Source organism: Pleurotus ostreatus (genome assembly GCF_014466165.1).
Source record: "Pleurotus ostreatus strain PC9 chromosome Unknown scaffold_3, whole genome shotgun sequence".
Lineage (NCBI taxonomy): Eukaryota > Fungi > Basidiomycota > Agaricomycetes > Agaricales > Pleurotaceae > Pleurotus > Pleurotus ostreatus.
The window spans coordinates 740,672-760,866 of record NW_023503158.1 but is presented as its reverse complement, the minus strand read 5'-3'; the positions used below and the strand labels follow the sequence as shown (position 1 = coordinate 760,866).

General features: G+C 50.4%; 9 protein-coding genes across 9 annotated transcripts; 6 read left to right on the top strand and 3 right to left on the bottom strand.

The window, feature by feature from the left end:
* Positions 1-23: 23 nt before the first annotated feature.
* On the bottom strand, positions 24-948 carry YAF9 (NuA4 histone H4 acetyltransferase complex and the SWR1 complex subunit; the record flags this gene model as incomplete). The annotated part of the gene is made up of 4 exons (XM_036774287.1): positions 24-498; positions 555-591; positions 644-872; positions 922-948. 4 exons carry the CDS (start codon positions 946-948, stop codon positions 24-26), a joined length of 768 nt encoding a protein of 255 aa, XP_036632789.1.
* An 839-nt stretch (positions 949-1,787) lies between these two features.
* On the top strand, positions 1,788-3,454 carry PC9H_004704 (uncharacterized protein; the record flags this gene model as incomplete). The annotated part of the gene is made up of 6 exons (XM_036774286.1): positions 1,788-1,792; positions 1,842-2,145; positions 2,197-2,547; positions 2,604-2,764; positions 2,828-3,344; positions 3,395-3,454. 6 exons carry the CDS (start codon positions 1,788-1,790, stop codon positions 3,452-3,454), a joined length of 1,398 nt encoding a protein of 465 aa, XP_036632788.1.
* Positions 3,455-3,493: 39 nt separating this feature from the next.
* Positions 3,494-6,402, top strand: PAP1 (polynucleotide adenylyltransferase; the record flags this gene model as incomplete). Its single annotated transcript, XM_036774285.1, has 14 exons — positions 3,494-3,507; positions 3,826-3,954; positions 4,145-4,403; positions 4,456-4,621; positions 4,674-4,763; positions 4,813-4,951; positions 5,006-5,078; positions 5,125-5,245; positions 5,297-5,435; positions 5,483-5,745; positions 5,795-5,918; positions 5,973-6,042; positions 6,099-6,151; positions 6,213-6,402. 14 exons carry the CDS (start codon positions 3,494-3,496, stop codon positions 6,400-6,402), a joined length of 1,830 nt encoding a protein of 609 aa, XP_036632787.1.
* Positions 6,403-6,953: 551 nt separating this feature from the next.
* Positions 6,954-8,566, top strand: PC9H_004702 (uncharacterized protein; the record flags this gene model as incomplete). Its single annotated transcript, XM_036774284.1, has 6 exons — positions 6,954-7,004; positions 7,055-7,190; positions 7,242-7,301; positions 7,352-7,476; positions 7,530-7,753; positions 7,807-8,566. The coding sequence occupies 6 exons, from the start codon at positions 6,954-6,956 to the stop codon at positions 8,564-8,566; spliced, it is 1,356 nt and encodes a 451-aa protein (XP_036632786.1).
* A 179-nt stretch (positions 8,567-8,745) lies between these two features.
* On the bottom strand, positions 8,746-9,272 carry PC9H_004701 (uncharacterized protein; the record flags this gene model as incomplete). The annotated part of the gene is made up of 2 exons (XM_036774283.1): positions 8,746-9,156; positions 9,210-9,272. The coding sequence occupies 2 exons, from the start codon at positions 9,270-9,272 to the stop codon at positions 8,746-8,748; spliced, it is 474 nt and encodes a 157-aa protein (XP_036632785.1).
* Positions 9,273-9,693: 421 nt separating this feature from the next.
* On the top strand, positions 9,694-10,994 carry PC9H_004700 (uncharacterized protein; the record flags this gene model as incomplete). Its single annotated transcript, XM_036774282.1, has 4 exons — positions 9,694-9,716; positions 9,837-10,056; positions 10,110-10,367; positions 10,431-10,994. 4 exons carry the CDS (start codon positions 9,694-9,696, stop codon positions 10,992-10,994), a joined length of 1,065 nt encoding a protein of 354 aa, XP_036632784.1.
* A 1,309-nt stretch (positions 10,995-12,303) lies between these two features.
* PC9H_004699 (uncharacterized protein) lies at positions 12,304-13,953 on the top strand (the record flags this gene model as incomplete). Its single annotated transcript, XM_036774281.1, has 4 exons — positions 12,304-12,734; positions 12,844-12,941; positions 13,001-13,391; positions 13,512-13,953. The coding sequence occupies 4 exons, from the start codon at positions 12,304-12,306 to the stop codon at positions 13,951-13,953; spliced, it is 1,362 nt and encodes a 453-aa protein (XP_036632783.1).
* Positions 13,954-14,192: 239 nt separating this feature from the next.
* On the bottom strand, positions 14,193-16,450 carry PC9H_004698 (uncharacterized protein; the record flags this gene model as incomplete). The annotated part of the gene is made up of 4 exons (XM_036774280.1): positions 14,193-14,657; positions 14,717-15,457; positions 15,504-16,079; positions 16,154-16,450. 4 exons carry the CDS (start codon positions 16,448-16,450, stop codon positions 14,193-14,195), a joined length of 2,079 nt encoding a protein of 692 aa, XP_036632782.1.
* A 2,406-nt stretch (positions 16,451-18,856) lies between these two features.
* Positions 18,857-20,025, top strand: PC9H_004697 (uncharacterized protein; the record flags this gene model as incomplete). Its single annotated transcript, XM_036774279.1, has 3 exons — positions 18,857-19,070; positions 19,134-19,392; positions 19,449-20,025. The coding sequence occupies 3 exons, from the start codon at positions 18,857-18,859 to the stop codon at positions 20,023-20,025; spliced, it is 1,050 nt and encodes a 349-aa protein (XP_036632781.1).
* Between the last annotated feature and the right edge of the window lie 170 nt (positions 20,026-20,195).

The following is a 20,195-nucleotide window of genomic DNA, read 5'->3' as shown; positions in this document are numbered from 1 at the left end:
GCCAGGGCAAACTCAACGCAAACCTACGCCATAGAGTTGAGTTGTCTCTGCAAGCTATCTAATTCCTTTTCCTTCTCGACTATCTGAAGCCGCATTGCCTCCTGCTGGGCCAAAACCTCCTTCTTAGCCGCGTCCAGCCTATCAGCCTCCTCTTTTGCCATTTGGGTAGTAAACTCTGGTGTCCCGCCCTTCGATGCTTCCAAGGATGCAGGGTTTGAAAGATGAAATGGTACAGGTCGTTTGCTTCCCTTCGGCAGCGGTGTGGGCGGATGCGCCGTCAAGATGGAGAGGAAATTCTGGAAGGGGTCGTTGAAGACGATTTCATCGTATTGCCATGAGTGGACAGGCCCATACTTGATAGCTACATCGAGAGGTGGGATCTCTGCCTCGCCTGTCGCGTTCCAAGGATGAAGCTTGAGGTGATGATACAACAAAATGGCCTTTTCTCCCGATTCTGATATGAAAGTGATGCGGATTTGGATCTCGAATTCACCCCATCTGGCTACCGCATTCGCTTGTAAGCCATAGTGATTCAGCCAATCAACCTAACGCACCCAGTCTCGGAAACTTCAAATGGTGGTTTATCGACAGCTGTTTCCAATCAGTCTCGCGTTGCGTAACATCTTGTAATGTGAACACTTACTACGCGATTGATTGGGATATGTCTCGTGTAGTTTGAACACGACGCGCTTTATAAAGTAGCTGAGGTCGTCAGCCCCTCCAACAATGTCAGAATTTGGATTCGACGCTGCACTTCGCACAGCTACCGTCCACTTATGCGTGTGGTCGGGAGACGAGAGTGATTCGCGTTCCTTTGGCGTCAAGACTGTCGCTGTATTGCCGTAGATAATTGGCCTGAATATACTCAAGCCCTAGCACGGATGAATTGCAGGTTCACTGAAATTGAGCACAGGGACATACTCTAACGCGAACTCGGTCATTCGACATGGAAGTAGGAAGGAAAGGGGCTGGCCCGCCTCTAGACTTGTCGTTTGCAACGGATGTCGCCGGTCAAGCAAGTCCAAATAAACTCCGCAAACGTCCGTCTCATCCACCACATTCACCTTCAGTCGACCAACCAAGATGCTGAGCGCACTTTACAACAGTGAGCAGCACAGTCCTTTTACATGAATTCGACTCTTATAGCGGTGTTACAGAGCCCAACCACATTTTGGAGAAGCAGAAGCTTGTCCAGGTGCGCAACCGTAACGGTTCAATCGGAGTGCATCTAACACTTGGGTTCATGTCAGAACGACCACCGCAAAATCTTCTACAGACTGCCCAGGTCCAACCTTTACATGGGTTTGCGCTATTTCTGCCACTACGGCCTGACCTTGGCTCACCATGTCCACAGGAGCGTACTACACTACCTTCACCCTCGGTATGCTAGGAACGACGTACGGTCTGTTCTCGTTGATCAAAGTGCGTATTCTACACTCGTCGCCTTGGGAGAGTACTGAAATACTATGTACAGGGCAAAGACTCTTAGGCGTAGATGGGCTTGTAACCTCCAAGATAGAATTTGATCACGTTTGCCCCCATTCCTTTCATCGTGAAGGTCACATATACTTTAAGTCACCAAGGCCCTCGGGCAGATGTCTGCCAAGGTTCATTCTCCGGGCTGCGTAACTTCGAGACGGCGGCTCAATTGGCCGAAACTTTCAGTATCTCATATGTATAATAATATCCTATCTAGGCACGAGGCGAACGAATTGCAATGATGCATGGTTAGTAAACACACGGACTCGGTTCGCCGCCCATTGTGAGATCCTTTCTTCCACTCCCCCATGAGGTGAGATCCCGTTCTAGAGTGAAGTTGCCCGTCTTACTGTTTGTCACAGTGAGAACGACGCGGAATGCGTGTCCCCCGACCCTGCAAGTACGGTAACCGACCGACTGAACAGCGCCCTCAACTCATCTGGGTCTGGGTTTATCTTGCGGCTATGCCCTAGCAGAGAGTACCTTCTGCTGACCCCACTGTTCTTCTCCGCTCAAGACCAGGAGATAAGCACGCTAGGATATCCACTTGGGAGCGACCGCGCTACTCTCGTTGTCAATGGCCCGGTTTCGAATGGGACAGGCCACACCACGGCTGTTGATGGTACTTGCCCTTCCTGCTCTGGAGTAAAGTTAAGGAATATACAGGTATATCACATACCCTCCGTATATGTCTATCTATTCAGTTTATATTTGTAGATCAATGGGACAAGAAGCGGCGCGCCGCCCACAGAAGGAGGTGCCAACATTGAGATGGGCGGCTCAACTTCTGGGCAACTGATAGAGCATGTCGCCTCCTACAACCCGAGAAGCTGGTCTTGCCTGCATATTGCCGAGGGTAGCCTGGACTGCAACAATGTCACTGTTCAACATAATGACATCGGTCCATGCGGAACGGATGATTTTCAACAGTGGGCTGATGGGATTAGTATGAGCTGTCGAAACAGCTTGGTGCGGAATAACACGATCGTCGACCCGACAGATGGCGGTATAGTGCTGTTCGGCGCGCCGGGAACAGTGGTAGAAAATAACACTATACTAGCGCAAAATGTAAGTCTTCATTTCCCGCACTACATTATCTATTGTTTTATAATGACCTTTACTAGCAAACACTGCTTGGCGGTATAAATATGGTTGATTATGAACCATACCGCGGGGATTACTCCGGCACTGTGGTTCGCAACAACAGGATAGCTGGAGCGTTTGCCAATGCTCCCACAGGGGTCGCTGAAACGAAAGGCGTCAATACCGAACACGCGATCATCAAGTAAGAATTCAGGTCGCTGATGACAACTACAGAAGATTGACGTTCATCTTGCACATTGGACAGAATTGGCATTGCAATTGGCCCTCGCACCTGGTTCGGCGATCGCTTTGGCACCAACACGTCTGTGTCCGGCACCGTGACAGACAACGAATTTACGGGCGCGTTTAGTTACGCCATGGCAGTCAGCTCCTCGCGCAACTTCACCGTTCAAAACAATGTTCTGGTTGGCAACACTTCATTCATTGGTGCTGCTGGCCCGAACTGCAGCGAAGACCAAACGCTCCCACAGCCTTACCCATTTGTGGTCGATGGGAATAACTCGGCAGGTTTGCAACTGCAGCCAGACTTCAGAGTTATCTCGGATGGTGATGCCTTGACCTGTGTGATACCCCCGGACGGTGGAGCCTTTTGGCCCGTAGGCGGTCCACCCTGGACGGATGGAGGCTCTCCAGGTAGCTCGGACGATGGCACTCACCGAGGTTCTTCTGGGTTGACTGGCGGTGCCATTGCGGGAATTGTGATTGGGATAGTTCTCGGCTTGTCTGCCGTCGCTGCTTTGGGTTGGTTCGCTAGAAGGCGTGTACGTACTCGTTCAGCATATGGAAGTCGCATCATGCCTGCCCCGTCCAGCCCAAAGGCATAGCGCTGGGCTTGCTGTCGCTTTTGTTATGGTGGACCAATCATATCTAGACCCACTGCTGTTAGATATATACTTGTTAGAATTGCGGTATGGTATTTAATTTGTATGTTCTGCTCGGCGTACCGCTGATGCATGTACGCAATATATATATATATATATATATAAAGGACTATAGCACTACATTGTTACAGATTCATCACACTTGACCGGCACTTGAGTGGTTTGTTTGACCCAGAAGCTGACTCAGCAAGGACCTTCCGTTAACGGCTTTCATAACCAAGACATCCTTCGCCTTCTCTCTCAACCACTTTCCCAGCACCATTTCCCTCAACACAGTTTCCCAGAATATGGCGACAGACAAGGGGCAAGTTGCAATTGCTATAGGTTTCCATCCCATAAGCTGACTTCTCGCGCCATGTAGATATCTGGGAGTTACTCCACCAATATCGCAGAGCGAATCCTCGGAGAGAGAGAAAGAAGTCACTGTCACTTTGATGGCTGAACTGAGACGCCAAAATACGTTCGAAAGCGAGGATGAGGCGAAAATGCGGTGAGTAGCGGCTTTCAGTACGCTGGTGACTCTGTCTCCTTTTCCGCGCAAGCCCTAGTCATCTGCGATGCCCTGGACAATTCACCCGCTTGTAGCTGTTCCATATACCAACAACGATAGTCACTGTACTCCGAGTCTTGAACGTCGCCCGCCATCTCACATACTAACTTCACGACTCCACAACCCACAGGGAGCTTGTCCTTGGCCGAGTCGCCGCACTTGTCAAAAAATTCGTATACGACCTTGGCATTGCCCGCGGCTTGTCAGACACCGCTGCACGAGCGGCGGGTGGCAAGATCTATACATTTGGTTCCTACCGATTAGGCGTTCACGGTCCCGGCTCCGATATCGATACACTATGCGTCGTGCCCAAGCACGTTACAAGGGAGGACTTCTTCGAAATCTTTGAACCAATGTTGCGAGATATGGACGGTGCGACGGAAGTTTCTGTGCGTTCGGTTGACCAATATGTCTGTATACATACGCCTCATTTGACTATAGGGCGTTCCCGAGGCCTACGTCCCCATCATAAAAACCAAAATCTCCGGCATCCCACTAGACTTCTTGATGGCACGACTGACTCTATCATCAATACCGGACGATTTGTCACTGCAAGACGATAATTTATTACGAAATCTAGACGAGCGTTGTGTACGAAGTTTGGGAGGTGAGTCTGTCAGCGGGGCCAACATGGCCTAGAATTCATCGCTATTGTGTAGGATGTCGAGTACAAGAGGAAATTCTCAGGCTAGTGCCGAATGTGCAAGTATTCCGCGATTCATTACGATGTATAAAGCTCTGGGCTCAGAGTAGGTCATCCTTGCCGCATATATCGGTGGCAATGCTCATCCATCACAGGACGAGCCATATATTCCAATGTGAACGGTTTTCTGGGTGGAGTAGCATGGGCGATTCTTGTTGCTCGAATATGTCAACTCTACCCTAATGCGACCGCTGGTGCCATTGTCAGCCGATTCTTCATAATCATGTATCAATGGTGCGCTACTTTCATGTTTCTCTTTTACTCCCCAACATATTATCTATGTATTAGGTCATGGCCGCAACCAGTACTACTGAAACAAATTGAAGACGGGCCGTTGCAAGTCAGAGTTTGGAATCCAAAGGTGAATGGAAAATAACTGGGCGACTTCGCCTACTTACATCCTCTAGCTATATCCTGCAGACCGAACACACCGAATGCCCATTATTACCCCCGCTTACCCTGCTATGTGCTCTACCCATAACGTGACTGAGTCAACCCAAATGATTATGACGGAAGAATTGAAGAAAGGTCGGATCGCTCCTGTGGGCAGACAATTTATTTTCTGACTTTGACCTTCAGCTTCCGAGATTGTCGACCGAGTCATGATCGGCAGTACGTCGTGGTCGGAGCTATTCGCGAAGCACGACTTCTTCCACAAATATCGGTATTACCTTCAAGTAATTGCTTCCACAGGCGACCCCGACTTGCAAATAAAATGGTAGGTGACGGCAATTCACATTGAAGCTAACTAATTTGTATATGTAGGTCGGGAACTGTCGAATCTCGAATAAGGCAGTTGGTTATGAAACTCGAATACGTCGACTCACTCATATTGGCTCATCCGTTTATTAAAGGCTTTGAACAGACGTCGTACTGTGCATCGCCAGACGAGATACGCGCCGTTGCCCAGGGCGAAATCTCTGAAACTATCAAGAAGCGAAAACCAGAAGACATCGAAGGCAAGGAAGGTGGCGGACCGGTTTATTCGACCACGTTCTATATTGGCCTAGCCATTGAGCCAAAGCCAGGTACGTCATGTCGCAATCAAAGAATCTACTTAGGTCTCACAGTCTGCAGCGGGAACCACTGGTCCGAGACGATTGGATATATCATACCCCACGACTGAATTTGTGAAGCTCGTCAAGATGTGGGAGAAGTACGAAGAGCCACGCATGGGAATTGTCGTTCGACATATCAAGAGGTAGGTATTCTACCATTCAAGTGAATCTCCGACGTTGAGCGATCTCTTTGGCAGTGCTGCATTACCGGACAATGTGTTTGGACCTGGCGAACGGCAACCCAAGCATGCCCAGAAACGCGCTAAGGTGAAATAGATCTCATCTCGTTAGTGTATGCTGACTCCCGTGTATACGTCACACAGGGACCTAGCAAGTCTGGCAATACATCACCAGATATGCCTAACAAGAAACGACGGTTGGTGGATCCACGATATCTCACTCGTTTCCACTTTGTCTTCATCCAGTTATGTTTGCAGAGCGTCCCACACGGAGCAAGAACCACCGAAGACCGCAGAGATTGTCCCCTCAATATCTACAATACCGGGCCTGCCTCTGACACCAATGAGCGAAGTATATAACAACAAGGACCGACCGGACATCAAGGCACCTGAGCTACCGTTTGGCGAGAACGTATCAATAGCCACTGGCACTGTTGGCGCTCAATAAGTTTTGTAACTTGTTCCCATTCCTTTCTCTTGGGATCTTAGACACAGAACGCCTAGCACTTCCGCGGACGCCTTCTCTAACTTTTGGTCATTGGTGTTCATTCGATTCCGTTTACAGGGCTCTATATCGATGTCAACCTCGTGTGTCGGCACCTTCAAGGCCTCTGGTTCGGCTGTTCGCCTCGTTGGTTTCTGAAACAATCCCCAGCCAGAGACCTTCACCATTCTTATGTCCCTTTTCAGTGTCTTCTTGGTTTGTATATCCAATAGTATCGAGATAACTACAATGAACTGTATACTACGTTACAAACCTATATATATGTGTTGACTCTTGTCAAATGCGAGGCGCAGCACTCGTCCTCGTGGCGGCAAGGTAACGGTCACATGAGACACGCGTCAATAGATTTGGAACATAACAACTGTAAATAGAAGCCACAGTTCGAATCGGAAAGGTGTCTTGACCCGGCAGAATACAATTATAAGCCTGTAGACAGCCTCGACGTTCCCTCTTTCTGTATTTACCACCATCTGGATACGCCCTTCGATATATTCATGAACCTAACAGCGTCCTCGTTAAATGACCTCCAGGACGTCCTAGATGAGGTGGGGCGCCTAATACACTATGGCGGATTGATCTGACCGCATGCATCTAGCTATTGTCCCCTAGGTCCTCTGACAGGCGGATATACGCCGCGATCGCATCGCTGGAACGTCAAGTAGCAGCGGTCTGCCTCAGTGGCGACGAGAACCACGATTTCTGGGCGTTACAGTATACCTTCGAATGTAACGGTGCGTGGCATTGGAGTTGTCTGCTAGCTTTGGGCTGAAGGGTTGATACAGTACCGTCGCGATTGCTGCATTGGATTGCCGTCTCCACACCGAGACTCGATGCTTCGTGCAGTGAGTTCTTCGGAAGAACCTACATAGTCGGTTGCTGACTCTAATGATAGCAGTAGTGGACAAGGAGATCAACGCCCTCTCGTATCATGTATCTCTCGCCCTCTCCGTTCTACAAGGGGTCGCCTTGAACCATCCCGCAAGTAAATCTTATCTTGGGCGGAAATATTCACTCGAGGTACGACGAGCGCTCTCTATCATTCCCAATCGTCAATTGAGAACATACATAAGATATTATTGGATCTACTTCTCGCCTCGCGTCACATTCCCAGCATCACCCCTCCCACCTCGGCTTCCACTCTCCCCGCACCAGCCCCTCTCTCTTCGACTGTAATTGATACCCTTCTGTGCATAATGGTTGACTCTACGGCTGCATTGCGTGCTTTCGAAGAAGCAGGTGGACTGCAAGTCATTGTAAAAATTCTCAAGCGGGCAGGAACCCCTCGTGAAGTTAGGTAAGCTCAAATCCGTTCGTTTGTGACGCGGTTGATTGAACGCGGTTGTGCAGGATGAAATGCCTGGAGTTCTTATATTTCTATCTTTTGGATGAAACCTTGTCTGCTTCCTCAGTCGGCGACCAACTGTCTGCTGACGCCCTATCGGTCGATAATGCTTTACCTCCAACGGCGCCAGTGACACCGACGCGACAAGAGAAACCTTTCGTTTTCCCTACACCCTCCAACCCGATTTCAAATTACGGCTCCTCGACTTACGTATTCTCGACAACCACATCTGCCGGCTCAGCGAGATCAGTTTCATCGAGTTCGACATCATCTTTTTCTTCTACTTCGTCCGTTGCAACGTCGTCCACAGCCGCTTCTTCAGCTGCACCCTCGCGGTCAGCTTCTCCAGACAAGTCCTCCGCGTGCAAAGCGCCGATAGATTCAACACCCAGCGGCATTAAAGCTGCGAAGGCACGGCCCTTGATGATGTTGCGAAAGGACGTAGATTACGTGCCGATGAGTCCCAAGAAAGCGCAGGTGTCAAACTTGGGTGTCAGGCCGCCGTCCGGAAGTGCTACAAGGTCACGATACTTTCACAGTAACAATACGCCTCGGCCGCCTTCACGATTGGGCTCGGCCGCTAGCATCACAGAACCTGAGTCGAAGACAAGCCCAACGAAGACTGCGGAACCTGTCCAAGCCAAGCAAGCGGATGTCCGAACGAAGACCACCAAGGAGAAAAAGGAGTTGCTTGGGACGATGCTAGGCAACGTCGATGCCTTGGTTGAAGGCGTTCGAAAAGCAGGTGTGTGGGGATTGATTTGAGGTACGAGCTCGGGACAACATTGGACTCGAAAGACGGTTTATTGTCAATCAACTATTTAAAAGTTTTGCTATCGAATTGCTATCCTGTGTTCATTACCGTATACCCTCATGAATCGTCTCCTCTGCTTGCAACCATTAGTGTATACGACGGATGTTATAATATCATTTTATTCTTACTGTCAAGACTTTTGAATTCGACCCGGCGCATCTACTGATGGCGCGCCCCAAACGACTGTCTTCTGCTTTGGATCAAGCACTGCCGGATACCTGGCTTCCAGGAACTTGGCCAGTATTCCCCTCGGCGGGGCGCCCGATCGCACATCAGGCAGGGGTACCTGCGGCGCAGTGATGATAGTGGGTACGCTCGGTGTAGGAAGACTTTTCTCAACGTCCGCGGTCGCTGCGGTCGCATTGCCCGTCGGCTTGGCCATTTCGCGGGCTTCTTCGTCAATATCATCGAAGACATCCTGCTTGACCGCGCTTATGGAATACGCCCATACTCCGACGACAAATCCGCCCAATACAAGTCCTGTGAACGCGTTTCGGTATTTAAACGGTTCACGAGCCCGTTTGAGCCCGGGGGACATCAACTGCGGGTGTGGGCGGTCAGAGGGAGACCCTTGCAGAAAGTATATTCGCGTACGTTGCTCTTTGGCCTATAGGACTGACTGGCCGCCTTCCGGTCGACATATCGTTTCGGTTCCATCGCGTCCGGAGTTGAATGAGGGTTGGGCGTCAAGTGACGGTGGACAGCACGTGCAGAAGATATTTAGCGCTCGCTTACATCGTAGTCTTTACGTACAGTACGCCGACATGCGCGTCCTCGGACAGGGATCGGCGCCGACAGTCATCTCAAATGCCCTGCGTTTCCCGGGACCGCGGTAATCGATTCATAATGGACACAGAATATAATATCGCGTCATTTATTGTTTTCTACCTGGTTGCGACTGCCCCAGGTCAAGCAAAAATGAGGAGACATATGTGAGGCAGGCTCGATTTAAGCGTGGAAAACAAGTGGCTCGACAATTTATTGTGTCAGAGTTTTCCCGAAATGGGACGATGTGGCAACATGCCGAATGGTCCGCATTATTCCCATGTTTAGTCATCTTCATCTTCTTTCCTTCACCATGACACGCCCGTACCCTGCTAGGTAAGCCTCCTCCTGTTCTCGTACCACCACCACAGCGAGGCTCACATTCACGATTCTTATGATCTCGGATTCCACTGCGAACTCGCATTCTCGCCGTGCCATGCCTCGTGTAAAATACAGATCTGCCTCGTTGGCTATCACCCTCTTTGGGTCCTTGACCAACCTCATCCTCGCTCTTCAGCTTGCAGCTGCTTGGAGGGTTTTGAAATGGGAGCCAGAGTCAGAATGGGAGAGTTCGGGGTGGCGGTTCAATGGCGTTAAGATTGTCCTGGGCTTGTTGTCAAGCTACTTCGCCATATCCGCTGCTTTGTGTGCTGTAGGGTTCTGGGGATCACTCAAGGTGCGTATCGATATCGATTACAGCTTTATTCTCGACTAACAATCAAAATGCAGAACAAATCAGCACACGTGCGCATCTACCGCGACTACTCCATTGTCGACTTCTCTTTCTGCACATTCTTTACCCTTGTTGGAACATACACGGCCTTCCGACCGTTCGTCAGAACGGGTGTCTGCGAGGAACTTTCCCGCCAACCAGAGTTCATGCGTGATATGGCCGAAATGGGCTTAAATTTGGAGAACTGTGAACTCTGGTTCGAGCGGGCGGTGCTCGTGGCGGTCGCCGTGATGTTTATCACTATCATCATCCGGGTACGTGTTCTTTTGACGATCATGCTTACTATCAACTTACAACTTCCGGTGTTTTCATAATAGCTTCATTTCTTGATTGCGATATCCAATTTTTACTCGCACTTGTCGAGATATCATCAACGCTCGTGCAGCTTACCCACCCACTGTCATTCTCTATCTCTTTCTCATTCTCATTCGCATGGTCACTTGCGAACCCGGTCAACTTCGAGGTCCCAGGATTCTCAGAGAATCCTGCTGCTCTCCCGCCTCACAACGTTTACTTTACCGCCAAGCGTTGTGTCGGGACCACCGCCGGCAGCCCCGCAGATGTCATTCTCGGCACCTCCAACGCCCTCAAGTGGCGGCGTCGAGTCACCTACCGATGACAACATCTTCGTCTACGCACCCATCCCTCTATCCATGTTATCACCTCAGCAGGCTCAGGAACTCCGTGCCAATGCTACGGAAGCCTGGGTATCCCGCCCAGAAAATGATCATGATCGAGCTAGGGGGCACAGACACAGATACCCGCACCCGCACCCTCACCATTCTGCCGACCAAAACAGGGTCCAGAACGCTGGAAGAATAAGCCTACCAATCAGGGAGAATGAACCATTGCTCCCTGGTTACGATGATGTCAAAGCATAAACAAATCTTTTGTTTAGGGCGTCGGGCGTATTGTTTCCTTCTGGGCATCTGTTGTATCTTATAGTTTTTCTCCATTCAAACTCCTTATCCGCAACGACTCCTGTTTCTTATACAAGGCATATCTCAGTTCAATGAACTATTTATCCTCTTTCACGGAAGTTGTACTCCTACTTTGACGAAATGTCACCACCGTAATCGCCGCATTCCTATCCCCATCTCGTCTTTTCTATTCTCAGCAGCTGCTTCGATTCATCTCGAAATAGCTTTCGGGCTACTCTCCTTCAGTCTTCACGTAGCACGCGTAGGACTCACAACTGTTCCGTCCTCATGTAGACTACACTTGTCATTTATTACATGCTATATACTGCACCGTCCGGTACTACTAAAAGATGACGAGATGCAAGACATGCCTTTGTCGTGAGGTGAGGAGTTGCGCAAGCCCGAACTTCACAGAAGCCATCACGCACGAGACTCGTTTTGATTAATTGATCACTTCTGTGACCACAATGCGACATTGTTCATCAGCGCGAATAACAACAATCACTCACAATGTAACTTGCTATTGAATATTTGAAGCAGGTGTTGCTTCAGGATACTAGACCCGAGGCGTGCGTAGGGAAGGGGCCGTGGTCGCTAGAGACAATGAGACCTGCTGAATCGTAGTTATGTGGGTCTGGATCATGATCTCAGAAGTAGTGGTGGGACGCTGGCGAGATGCCTACCATGCATAATTACGGCACGATATATATATCGACTACAGACTCACACTAATGAGGCTTCTGGCTACTGAGAGCTCTGCCCCAAGGGAGAACCGTCCATAAATCAGACACCACTATTGTAGCGTTGTCTCGAGTAACAACGCACACCGGACTTGTGTGGATAAGCCTTGTCTACGACCTGACCACAGGTCCATACCACAGCAGCTTTGGGCTACGTAATTTTGCTCCGTTGGTCTGGATTTCTGGCGGCTTCGATGGAGAAGAGGGTGAGAAACACTGGCATTGGGTCTAGCGTATACAAGTCGGCTTTGCATGCGGATGGTGTATGTAGTGTTTTGCTCCAAGCCTAAGGCATTCTGATGTGGGTCCTGGTGTTACTTATAAAATCGGCTTGGGAAGTTCTTGAGTAGGGTCCGCCGTATCACGCATTACACAGAAGCTGAGATAGCTAGCCAATGAAATGCATCGAGGGCATGTAACCTGGAAGTAAGGTAGTAGAATAGAAGTCCGCTGCGTTGCCTGGGAAAGAATTCAAAATTTATGGGCGCTTGAAGTTCTTAGATATCACTGACACTACGCTCATCGACATCATGTCAAGCTCCAGCGAATCGGATGCGGAATCGTCTTCGTCTTCATCTGTTGTATTGGTCAAGGCCAGAAAACGTCCCGCTGTGTCCATCCAAGTTCAAGACGACGATTCTGCCTCTTCTTCGAGCTCCAGCAGGTCGCCGTCTCCTGAAGTACCAGTAGTCTCGCACGCTGAGAAGAGGAAGCAGAAAAAGAAGCAGCAGAAAGTGCAGGAGGCTCCACCAACGACGGAGGAAGGAAACTCCAAGGGCACTGGTGGCAGTGCCTCGACCACGCTTTCTAAAAGACAGAACTCTGTCTGGGTGGGCAACCTCTCGTTCAAAACTACACAGGACGATCTTAGGACCTTCTTCTCTGGCGCTGGAGAGATAACGCGGATAAATCTGCCTACGAAGAAGCCTAATGAACGAGGCCAACGGGGTGAAAATCGTGGGTCTGTACATGGGCAATCTACATGTTTTACGTCCTTCTAATGCAATAATTTATGTTTGGCGCTACTTCTGATCGCGACGCTCTCTAAATCCCCTATTCCACCAACAAAGGTTTGCATATGTCGACTTCGCTACACCGGAAGCCAAAGTTGCCGCGATCGCATTATCGGAGAAGCCTTTAACGGGCAGAAAACTTCTGATAAAAGACGGTCCGTGTTTATGAAATGTAATTCGCTTCCTTGTGGATGTTCATTCTTTCATATTCCAGGAAATGACTATACAGGTCGGCCAGCTGTACCTGGAGCCGAAAATGTGGTTCCAGAGGCCTCTTCTTCGAAACCTAATACAGGTACTGGCTTATCAAAAACCGCACAGAAAATTCTTCGTGCCCAAAAACAACCACCGGCACCTACGCTTTTCTTCGGCAATCTGGGGTTCGAGACCACTGATGTGAGCCTCCGAGCGTTTCTAGAGGCTCATAGGCCCGCTGTAAAGGGGGCGAAGGGTACTAAAACGCCTGCTGGCGGTGAAAATAGTGCTCTGGATCCCGAGCCTACGGAGCAGACAAGTCAGCCTGCCAGCGGCCAGACCTCGTCGAACGACCCGTGGATACGAAAAGTCCGCATGGGGACGTTTGAAGATAGCGGCCTTTGCAAAGGGTGAGCCTCCTCCCTTACCCCGTCCCTTATCAGTTCAAATCGTCTATTCGACAAATTTTACCCGACTTGTCCGTGGTTCTATCATTGTAATCATTGTACTCACGACGTCCTCATTCTTAGGTTTGCTTTCGTGGATTTCACCTCGATAGAAAATGCAACGACGGCCTTAATAAACCCCAGAAATCACCAAATGGACGGGCGTAGATTGGTTGTGGAGTACGCCTCCGCGGAAGCGGTACGGCGTGGAGGCGGGCCCCATGCGAAGACGGTTGGGACGCAGCGTGGCCCTTCCAAGCCTATGCGACCTTCTAGGCGAGACCAGCCTACCCACCACGAATCTGATCGGCCAACAGTCAGCAATGACAGGAAACACTCACTCGAGCACGAGCATGTGGTCGAGGAGCAGGCACCGAAGAAGCCTCGGACAGAGACCGGTGAGAAGGTCTACAGGACTTCAGGCAAGCGGGAGCGAGTGCGGCCTAAGCCGGGCGCTGCTTTGGCTCTCGCAAAGCGCGAATCAGCCGCCATCATTCCCAGTCAAGGGAAGAAGATCGTATTTTGAGCTGTGTTTTTGCATTCTTGTAATGCGTGCTACATACATCAATATAAAATGGTATCGCGCCTATGATATATGGCACTATTCTCTCAACTGTTCGTGTGAAAGAATAAATACGCCATCATCTACACGGCTAGTCTGCCTATTGAAGAGTCACCTGTATTGTATACCCAAGACATGGCGCACGTTGTATACTACTCAAAACAGTACCGTAGGGTTGGCTGCAAGTAGGCTTATATTGGCAATTATTCTTCGTCTTCTTCCTGGATCATGCCGACTTCGTATTCTCCGCAAACATCCCACCGTGAGCCTTCGGCTGCCGCGCTGACATATTTAACAAACCGCATAACCCGTTCATCGCGTAGAACCAGGAGAAGACGATTGAATCCTGGTTGAACGGTAAGCAAGGTACTTTCTTCCTCTTCCTCGTCGCCTGACATAGGATCGTCTTGCTCGCCGACCGGTGGAGGAGATACAGAAGGTCGATGAGTCGCCACAGCGTGTCCGTTGCTACCGTTGCTCCCGCTCCCGTTGCTTCCATTAGTTTTGGGGTGAGAGTTGTCGGCCCCGTTGGTTGACTTTTTGACGTCATCTCCCTTGGGAGGCTTGGAGGTCACGGTGGACGCCTCACCCTTATGGTCCTTCTTTTTATGTGTGCTAGCCCTATATACGGCAGGATCGTCTTCTTCATCATGAGGGGCCATGTAACACTAAGGGTGATTTTGATTAACTTTCTGATGACGACGAACTGACACAGGGTGTTACAAACCTCCCAACCACCCCACTCAGCCGCCTGCCACCCTCTTACGCCATCTCTGGTTCCGATATGGTCGTCCTCGACGTCTTGCACGTCTGGGGTGAGACCAAGGGAGACATCGAGCCTGGCTTCGTTCTCTTCACTAGTAGCCAATCGATAATCTAATCCTGGGCGGAACCGCCGCGCTTCAACGGAGTATCGCAGTGGCAACAATCGTGAGACGATCGCAAGCCAGGCACGGAAGGCTGGGGAAGAGAATAGTTCGTCCTGAAGACTGCGCATGATCTCGTCCGATGAAGTGAGTGCCGCTCGTGGTGAAACGACCTCCACTGGACCATCGCGCGGCCGAAGAGTGCAGTATCGCCATTTGTGCGGGGGACCGTTAAGTTGCCACGAAGATGTGGGCGCTGGACTGGGTGATGCCGATGTCGATGGAGGCGGAGGTTGCAAGTTTGTTCCCGCAGTGTGAGGAGGTATGCGACCTCCCCGGCTCGCACCTAGACCGTCCTTGTCATCAAGCTCACGCAGCTTGGGTTCCAGAGTAGTTGCCAGATCATGGGCCAAGAAATGGTGTAATTCAAGAGATGATTCCTCGACAAACCGATTGGCGAGGGTATTCATTGTCCGGGGTTGAAGGTATACGGGATTCAAGAACTCGGAAAGGAAGGAAACATACTCAACAGACAGCGTTGATTCGGAGATAGGTGGGGGGACGGATTGGGGGTATGATTTGAAAACAGTAGAGGTAGACGTCTACAGACTCAGAACGTCGATCGCTTGGATATATCGAGGTACTCACAAGCTGTTCTCTGGAGCTCTTGGTATCACTGGCCGGTTCGGGGACGTACCCTTCCTCTCCCTCCTGCGCTGCATGAAACCAACCACTGATGCTCAGTCGGACCCGGCCGTCTTCGGACTCCCCTCCGACAACGACTTCTTCTACAGAATGAAAACTTCGACCAGGTTGAACTTCGAAAAATATAAATTGATTCCAACTGGGCGGCACGCTTTTGGCGGGGATGGCTTCTGGCTCCATATTTCCCTCCGGGCCCACTTTTGCAGGGTAAAGTTCCAACGCCCCACCCCAGTCTTTCTGCCAGAATTGATAGTGTGGGAGAGGCATGTAGAGGATATAGGAAACACGACGCGTGCCAATAACATCATCATGGTTCAACAGGTGGCAACCCTTGGTATACGAATTTACAGACATGTCCTGTTTCGTTCCCGAGAGCGGCCCACACCCCGTGACGGTGCGGAGAAAAGCACGGAAGGTCGGGGAGTATAGAGCATCTCGGAGCTCAAGGAGATTGGGCAAGAGGGATATCTGTTCCGCCGACAGATAATTGAGGGACGCCAGATCTCCAGTTTGATTAACCTATAAGCATTTCAAATGCGGGGGTAGGCGCGTGGTCAGTTAAAGCGGTGGAAATGTGTGGGATATCGCCCGACCTTGTATATATCCGTTTCCTTCTCCGTAAAGCTGAGTTCACTCAAACACTCATCCTTCACCTTCTTCAGCAGGTCGTCCTGGAAAAGTTTTTCTACGAGAGCATGCTTGAAAGGTTCGCTGGCAGAGTATTCCTTATGAAGCCGCTGGACATTAGTGTGGTCCAGGACGCCGTTTGCGAAGCATCCAGTGGGGTCGGAGTCCCCGGTCGCAATCTGCGAGACATGGGTGGTCTTGAGCCTTTTGATGAGTGCGTCACCGTGCTCTGGGGAAGGAGATCGCTCGTGTGTCCTGGCCATTCCAGGGGATGCGATGCTACTGGCTAATTGAAGAAGTAATGCAAGGTAAATCCGCCGCAAGTGCGCCGCGAAGGGAGAAAATGCGACGGAAATTGAGCCGGGAGGATTTGGTGGTGAGGGGAACAGAGAAAGAGTGTTTACTACAGAGATATAATGGAAAAGGAATTGCTGGCCTAGACTGCTTTACCACCGTCCCTCCTCAATATGTACTCCCCTTCCAGGCTCACCGAGAATCAAATCCACAGGTCCCATGGACCACTTATCACCATTCCCACGCTTGATGATTCGTCCACACAATTCCACTTGATTGCTATCCCAATGGAGTCGACCCGTCGTGTAACTAAATATGGGAGCGCTCAACATCTCCTTCAAGTTCCAGCACTTTCCACTTCGTTCCTAGGTTGTATTTGTCGACCAATAGCATGACATGAGGTCGTGAGCCAGAAGTTCAGTCAGGGAGTACGCTCGAACTAGCTGTACTGTACATCGATCAACGACATCACTGATACCCGGAATTCCTGAGAGTACTCAGGCGACCCGGGGGTCTCAAATATTTTGACTCGGACGTATGTGCCTGCGGCCGATCTGGAGAGGGCGGTCTAGTTGAGGTACGACACCGGCGCCAGAAGAAACGACATACAAACGCTCTTATGAGTCAACAGTTATCCTGGAATGAAAAAAATGAACCGCTCCTAAATCTAGGCTTTCTAGGGAAACCCGTCTGGACCCACCAGAACTTGATTGCGCACGAGGTGATGGTACTAGCAGTCGTGCTTGAGAAGGGGGTACCCTAAGACCCATTAGAGCAGTCTGCGCTGGCCAGCTTTGCCCCAGTCGATGCGACAAATTTAGCACGCGGTCAGTCACCGAAGGGAACTCCTTCTTTGTGCGTAGGTGAAGGCGCGGCCGTCGAACGATATATACTTTGGATATACTTGCTTCAGATGCGATGCTGAGACGTGATCAGATCGGGCGCTGCTGCCATACTCATCAGAATTCAGTGCACGATGGCGCACGGAAGCAATTGACAAACGCTGGCGCCGTCCAGTAGATCATCTGTATCGCTTGAGTACCTCAGGCCCGAAACTCAGACCCGTGGAATATTTGGATTTTAGAGTTGATGGCAAGGTGTTGGGAACACTCACCGACGTTACGACGCCTGAGCTTATATGATGTGTAGGTTCTGGTACATTCCTCGCAGCTAGAAGGTCGAATATCACACACCCTTCTCTGCGAGAAGCATCCAAAGCGGTGACACCTAAAGCTGGCTAAGCCTCAGCCAATGAAACGCCGCCCTTGAACCAGAGAAGATCATACTCCTACCGTAACCCAAAGGGTGCGCCTCTGGCGATGTGGCTAACAAACGGCCGGTTAGAAGCTTCCAGCTTCAAGCTTTTCGCAGCATTTCTAACAAGACCTGACTCTCATATTCCAAGTTCGTATTACGAAACTACTGTGCTAAGCCAATAAGAACTTACAGATCCATCAATTGTAAGTCAGTTTAGATATACGGTTTTACTCGCCTCTGGTTGGATATTATCTTTGGCGGTAAACCCATATTCCTTGCTAGTGTCCTTACGCAGATGTGCGGCCATTGGTGATCTGAGCTTGATCGGGCGTCGTGCCGTGGAAAGTTGCGTCGGAGAAGCAACCCTTAAAGTTAGCAACAACGCCGACCAATAACGTTCGATCACTGGCATGTCAAACTTTGACGAACGTGACTCTCCGTCCTTGGGAGCTTCAGCGCTTCTGCTTCTACTTTTTGTGAGGTTTGTCTACGCACCCGACTACCTCCATCGATTGACGGAAATGAAGATGCCTGTGCGGAGCGAACCCACGACCCACGGTATGCCTGCTTTTGCCGATATCTCTGTAGCAACCTATCGGAGGGCACTACCATTCAGGTTGGATTCAGGTTGGATTCACGTATTTGCAGTCCCAGGATGATCACCAGGATGGTCACGGTGCTCGGGTATAGCAGTTGAAGAATAAAATATGCGGAATAAACCCACGCGAAGAGGCAATCCAAGATACAGCACCTCTGCCATGTATATCTTCCGGTTTTGAACATACGCGACCCTGCTGGACCTTGGTCCAAGTCTCTGGGATCCTCCTTCATCTGGGAACTTCACGCTACATACGTGCTGTATTTGAGAACTGTGGTCGCATGGACTTAAGGACTATGAAGACGTATACAGGCTGGGACTGAAACGTCGGAAACGTGCGCGTCTTAACATCCGAGTCAGGATCATCAAATCATCGATGCATTTGCAGCAATCATGGGCGCTATAGTGGACGTTGACAGAGTGGCACAAAACTTGCTATTTCAGGATACTCAAACGTGCCGTTGGATTGTCCCCTTCTCCTCCCTTCCGCCATCGACGTTTCATTACTTCGCGCCCAATAATGAGGGGCCGTCTGCTCATCGCTTGCGCCCTCCTTGCCCTATCCCATGTCATAGGCACCCGGGCAGCCCGGGATGTTACCATCGATGATGATTCCCCACTCATCCGTTACGAAGGAGCATGGGACCGAAGTGATCAAAACGCATTTAGCTTTGGGGGCACGCATGCATCCAGTACCGACCCAACGACTGCCAAAGCGACGTTCAGATTTACTGGTGAGTCAGACATAGTACTTAATTTGTAGTAGCATTGATTCAGAGGCGCTCTTGACATTGTAGGTATCGCAGTGCACTTCTTGGCCCCGCTGTGGTACATCCCGATTGCTGTCACCTTGACGTTGGACCAGAGGCCCCCTGATGTTGTCGACCTGCAAACCCTTGACACTCCACAGGGTACTGCCTGGGAAGCAGAGACGAGTGCCAGACGATGGTCTATGACAGGCCTAGATAATGTCTTGCACACTCTAGTCGTCACTTATGGAAGGCCACGGAACACTACGCAACCGGCTGGTCAATTCACTGTTGTTGATGGTTTCACGTAAGGATTTACCAAGTTTTCAAGTGTTATCTCTCGGTACTCATCACTGCTTGCAGTTATACTGTCGAAGATGAAACGGCGTCTGCCGGCACATCGAGCACTTCCTCGGGCTCCCCGTCCCAAACTTCTGACTCTGTCGGTTCGGTGGATAATCCATCTGATACACCACGAGGCGGGGGTAGCGGTAGTTCCAACTCATCCACGACCACTCTCATCGCTGCTCTAGTCGGTGCCCTCGTGTCGACGAGTCTGATTGCAGGGATCGCGCTGTTCATGATTTGGCGCCGCAAACAGAAGCGAAACGCGCAAACATTGCCTGGCGTCCCTCCTCCGGCCGACCCTGGGTCACCAGACGCGCCTCCTGCGGCCGTCCCTTATCCTTACCAACAATCAGGGGCACAACCAAATCAAGCCGTCTATGATCCTAGAAGCTCGATGTCTGAGGTCAGCGGGGTCGGCAATACACCTGTGATCAGTGCATCTGGTGGCAAACGCATAGTGTTATCACCACCTACCCCTGTAGCTGGTTCATATCACGGTGCCATGGGATCCACTACGGGTTCGAGTGCAGCACTATTGTCGTCAAACCCTTTCGAGGACAACGGACAGGCACCGCCGGCATACTCCGGATAACTTGAACGATCAAGGTATAAAACCTTCCTCGCTTGCCACATGATTTATGATTTTATGAAGATACTTTCCAGTCGTTCGCGCTATACATCAGCGATACAGCGTTCGAGGCGCCAGCTTTGACTCTTCAATACTGTACTAGTACAATTTCGGATGAGCCAGTACTTATGTTT